The sequence below is a fragment of the Primulina huaijiensis genome, chromosome 17, assembly GCF_012295235.1.
Source record: "Primulina huaijiensis isolate GDHJ02 chromosome 17, ASM1229523v2, whole genome shotgun sequence".
In the NCBI taxonomy this organism is placed as follows: Eukaryota; Viridiplantae; Streptophyta; class Magnoliopsida; order Lamiales; family Gesneriaceae; genus Primulina; species Primulina huaijiensis.
In genome coordinates this window covers 17,214,947-17,220,333 of record NC_133322.1, presented here as the reverse complement: position 1 = coordinate 17,220,333, position 5,387 = coordinate 17,214,947, and the positions used below count along the sequence as shown (strand labels likewise).

Here is a 5,387-nt window from a genome sequence, read left to right as displayed (position 1 = left end):
ATTGAGATTTATAAAAATCATTTATATAATTATTTCGAGTTCATTTATATAATTATCATATTATATAATATATAAAAATAAATAAAAATATTTATTTGATTTTAATTTCTACCTATTAGCAGAGATTTATAAAAATCATTTATATAATTATCATCTAGTGATACTAATTTAGAACTTGATCATATATAGGATTTTTATATATTGAGGGCAATTAAGTCATTTGTGGTTTTTTTTATCATTAAATTAAAATTATCACACTTATTAGAAATGACATTTTATCCTTCTAAAAAATTATTTATCAAGATATCATGGACTTTTTAAAATGGTACCAAACGTATCATGGCTTTTTAAAATTGTACCACACATAAGATAAAGAGGATTATTTATCAATACCTTCCTTATCCCGTATACCAAACTATGCATTTCGGTTATACGACATGGTTTGTCCAACAAATATAATTATTATTGATATATAAAATTTAGAAGCGAATAAAATAGCTATCAATATAAAGGAAATGGAATGTGGCACGTGACAAAGAAATATGCAAACGTGCAGCCCATGGCCCACTACCACAGAGAATCTTGGATAAAACGGTAATTTCGACAAAGCCTTCAAGAACAAGTCCACGTTACATTTACATCTCAAATTTAATTAATTTCAATGTCATTTTTTTATGAAAATAAATTTACAATCAGTATTCATTATTTTTCGATGCCCATTGGATAAATCCCACTTGTTCCGTTTGATTGTTGAAAAAAATAATGAATTTCCCACTCTGGAACAAGTAATCGAGGGTGTTTTTTTCCAAAATTAAATGCATTTAATATTATATATTATATTCCAAGAAAAGAGGCAATCAATATACTATATTACATTGTAAATTAGCCCATTTTTGACAAGCAGAGGGATCCCATTACAATTCAACACAAACTCTTACATAATCAGGAAAAATCAAACTATTTAATTAATTTTTTTAAAAAAAAAAGAAAGAAAGGAAAAAAAGGTTGATAAAGCACACATCACATGTAGGGGAAACATTGCAAAGTCCCCATGTATATTACAAGATAGATATATATGTAGATAGAAGACGAGGGGTGTGTTTGATTAGTCGAAGTCTTTCTTTCTTTTTTTTTCTTTTATCTTTTTCGATTCGAGTGGTCGATCAATTGTGGGGTGGTGCTGGTGCGAGGTGAGGCGGAGCTTTGCACTGATAACACTTGGCAAAGAGCCCGAATGTGTCGATTTGTTTAATGAAATTCGTCACGCTCGCCCATCCCCCGAACCCAAAGCCGACTACCAATACCCAGATCACGATGAAGGCGTTCACAAGATACATTGCTGCCCAACTCGGCAAGAAGAATGGTGGCTTCTCCGCCGCATTCTACAGCAAACAAAAGAAGAGGTGGTGTTGTGTATTCAGTTAGAGGAAATAGAAAAAATTTACAAGAAATTTTAAAATTATTGTTAAAAATTTTATTTTTATATAAATATTAAAAATGCAAAAAAAAAAATTTACTGATGAAACGTGGAAATCAGATCATAGCATGTAACTAAACTGAAAATGACTTGCCACCCAAAACATTGAAATCTTGGGCCAATATTTCCAAATCCATGCATTTAATGTCACTCACTTGTGCCTATATTCTCCACTCTACCCACCCCAACATGGGAAAATTCTTGCACAAATTTCTACTTTATTTTCACTTTTTTAGGCCAAAGTAACTCAATTATTCGTTGCAATCTTTACCTTCCGAGAGGTGCCTTTTCTGTATGTGAGCATGTGAGCCAGCGCAGGGATGATGTAGACTGTAAAGCTCACTAAAAGCGCACCAACCGCCGAATTAATCGGCCCGAAAAATGGGAAAACAATGGCCAGGAACCATATAGGGATCACCACAGGCAGCCTCGCAAGCGCCCTCAAGCATATACTTTTTGTATCGTGCATCCCGATCACCTTCTCCCACACAAAGTACAGTGGCGTGCACGCGAATCCGAATGTGATGAACTGTTTTTCCAAATGTGTTAGATCAACAGACACAATTCCTGTTCAATTCGTTTCTATTTAGGAAAACAACAGTGTAGGATGATCAACCTGATGGATAAGCATGAGGATAACGGCGGTGTTACGCCAGCCGTTTTTTGGTAGGAGAGCGAATGCATTGGAGTGGGTTAGGAGCTGATCGCCAAACGCCCAGTAGACGGCGGAGGCCGAGGGTAAGGTTAGGGTGAACACATAGAGTGTTGCTAACAAGTATACGTACTTGAACTTTTGAGGCTTCCACATGGCATGCATGATTTCCCTGTCAATATTTTTTTACCAGAAGCAAAAGATGATCAAGAACTAATCTTTGATACATCTTAGGCAAACCTCAGTCCACGGATTAAGGTAAAAACATAGAACAAAATGAGAGATTTATTTCTAAATAGATCAAAAACTTGAACAAAGAAGTGACAAACTTTATTTACTCGGGGCGGCGGGCCGGGAATGGGGACAAGATAATTTTTATTAATGTTTAAGTGTTTTTCCCCCCCCCCCCCAATTCTCAGTTCAAATAAACAAAGAAAAAGCTGTTTCTATGATTGTCTCGTAATACAGTCCCCTATGAGGTCGGCAAAAAGCTGCACAGAGAAGCCAGGAAGAAGAAGAAGAAGAAGAAGAAAATAATGGCATTTCTCTTTAAAAAACTAAAATGTAAGAATAAAAGTAAAATAGGAAAAAAAATTCAAAAAAAAACATTGAAAAAAGCTTACACAGTTACAGCATGTCCACCAAATGTGTAGAGTATGTTGGTGGCTCCAGTGAAGTACAGCACCAGCTTTTTTGGACCCGAGTGTTGAACTCCTTCAACCTATAATTAATCCAAATTAAGCAAAAAAAAAAAGATAAGAAAACCCATATTTTAGAGATCCCATTTGCACAAAAAAACCAAACTTTATCATTAAAACAATTATTATTTCAACTTCTTGAAAAAAAAAAATTCAACCTGGCCATGAACAAGGGCTGCAATAGTCAAGTACCAAGCTGTGTAAGTAGTCATCCCAAGTCCTAAAAAGGACCAAATTCTGTAGTTGTGAAAAGAGGGGATGAAAACAGTGGTGGCACAGCAAGCTCCAAATATATATGTCCATGTCCTCTTGTCCAGGTGGTCATTTATGTAGTATATGTTGCTGAAAAATATATGTCAATTGTTTTTGTGGATATCCAATCTTTTATCCAAGATTATGACTGGAAATATATATTAAAAAAAATTAAAAAGTTATGTTATAGTTTGGTCACCTTGCACAGGCTATGAGTTGGATGACAGATCCAAAGAGGAGAAAAGTGCAGTTGAAGGCTAAACCTGCAGCTTTCCAGTATGGCCCAAGTAATCCATCAAGAACTTCGAACCACTGCATTTTGAGAAATTAAATCAAGGATTTTAGCCTTTGTTTAGATTTTATTTTTTGTGGGTTTTTCCTTTTTTATTATTTTTTCTTGTTTTTGCGAGATTAACGGACCTGGATGACATGATTCTTGAAGCAGACGCCTTCTTTTTCCTTTCTGCTGCGGTATTCAATGTATAGAACACTGATGAGATACGCAGTCCAGCTGCCCATTAAACCGTAGAAAATTTGAAATACAATCCCAGAAAGCATTCCAAGTTGGGAGAAAGAATAAGGGAGAGTTAACAAAACTTGCGCAACCTACAAAAAAATCCAGGTTAAGAATGTTGTAGAATGTAAAATACAATGAATCAGACTGAGAAATGGAGAGTGGGGAGGGGAGAAAAACAGAAATGCACATACTTGATTGGAAGCACAGCTGAACCAGGCATCGTAGGCTGATCCGCCGTGCCAGAGGACGTTTTTGACGCTGAAAATGGGCAGCTCCTCCACCATATTCTCCTCCTTTCCGTCGCCGTCAAGCTCAGTCTCATTGAAGTTGGATACAATAGCTTCTTCCGCTTGCTTCATCGTCCCCTATTTCGTCAACAGAAGATTCTCTCACGGATCTGAAAGTGAAGAATAGGGGGAGGAAAAAAACACGCAATGAGACAAAAGAATTGCACGGAAGCAAGCACCACCACCTTCCAAGAAAACGAAAGCCAAGAGAAATTCTCAGATCCAAAACATATGGGATTTGGAATTAAGATAGAAAAAAATAAATAAATAAGAGCACAATCCCAACAAATATAAGAAACAAAAAGAAAAGAAAACTCCTAAGTTTCACTTTCCCAAATTCCCCATTTGCGACGAGTCTTTTTCTTGAACCCGGATCTCAGAAACAAAAATAAATTCTTTCCAGACAGAAAAAAAAGGTCCTATTTCTATTTACCGGTAAACCCAATAAAAAAAACACACACACACATACACACACAAAAAAGATTTTTCAAGAAACACTTTATTTCAGAAGAACCAAAATATCAAGAACTCTTCATTTTAAGGCAAAAGAACTGAGATTCAGTAAATGCCTGCTTAGAAATTCTTGCACTGAGCGTAGCAATAAAGCCAAGAATTCAGTCCAGGCGCCGAACCAAAACTAAATGCACCACAGCACTTCAAATCTCTACGCAGCGGCCGTAAATTAGAGGCGGCGAGGAAGAGCCCTCAAAATAAGCAAAATTTCAGGTGACAGAATAGAGTCCCCTTTATTATTTTTTACAGTGTCCAGAAAAATACACAGAGAGAGGAGAGAGAGACCAAAAGCAAGCGAGTGAGAAGATAGAAAAGAGGACTTTCTGCTACTATTATATAAATAAACATTATAAAATGATGATACTGTGTTGGGGAGTGTGTCAGTGTGTGTATTGATTGATTTTTTATATTATTTTATTCTTGTAATAAATAATTTGATAATATTATTTTATATTTTATCACAAAAGAAAAAGAGTGAACAAAGAATTGTTCTGATATGTTATTAGACCCAAAAAAACATGAATAAATCGATGTTATGTTGAAATTAGATAATTTTAAAGATTGTTAAAATATTAGATTGTAATAATAATTGAATATGATTTCAAATATTTGATAAATATTACTTATATATATAGATGAAGTCATAATTAAGTATTAGGACGGCCCAGAAGAAATACGAAATACTTATTATATACAACAATGAAGTATAAGTATATTATATTTTCATCAATATTCATCAACAACAGTAAGTCTCTTGTTAGACGGTCTCATGAATTTTTATCTGTGAAACGGGTCAACTTTACAAATATTCACAATAAAAAGTAATACTATTAGCATAAAAAGTAATATTTTTTCAAATAAGATATTCGACCCACGAAATTGATCTGTTAGACCGTCTCACAAGAGTTTTTGTGCATCAACAAATGTTGGAGGGTAAAAAAAATGTTCGAGGGCAAAGCATAATGTGGTTCTCACTGCACAATATCAATAA

At 34.7% G+C, this 5,387-nt stretch overlaps 1 protein-coding gene across 1 annotated transcript; it reads right to left on the bottom strand.

The window, feature by feature from the left end:
* Positions 1 to 981: 981 nt before the first annotated feature.
* LOC140962932 (auxin transporter-like protein 2) lies at positions 982 to 4,695 on the bottom strand. The gene is made up of 9 exons (XM_073422051.1): positions 4,453 to 4,695; positions 3,788 to 3,993; positions 3,500 to 3,685; positions 3,279 to 3,391; positions 2,986 to 3,169; positions 2,753 to 2,850; positions 2,094 to 2,301; positions 1,749 to 2,006; positions 982 to 1,382 (listed from the first exon to the last, which is right to left on the bottom strand). Exons 2-9 carry the CDS (start codon positions 3,953 to 3,955, stop codon positions 1,164 to 1,166), a joined length of 1,434 nt encoding a protein of 477 aa, XP_073278152.1. The 5' UTR covers positions 3,956 to 3,993; positions 4,453 to 4,695; the 3' UTR covers positions 982 to 1,163.
* Positions 4,696 to 5,387: the final 692 nt, after the last annotated feature.

What these genes read in the sequence shown, in the direction of transcription:
- LOC140962932 (XM_073422051.1), bottom strand. Translation starts at nt 3,955, where the DNA reads ATGAAGCAAGCGGAAGAAGCTATTGTATCCAACTTCAATGAGACTGAG. An exon ending in TCAGCTGTGCTTCCAATCAA is followed by an intron (nt 3,686 to 3,787) that starts GTATGTGCATTT and finishes ATTTTTTTGTAG; the next exon opens with GTTGCGCAAGTTTTGTTAAC. An exon ending in GAAAAGGCACCTCTCGGAAG is followed by an intron (nt 1,383 to 1,748) that starts GTAAAGATTGCA and finishes TGTTTGCTGTAG; the next exon opens with AATGCGGCGGAGAAGCCACC.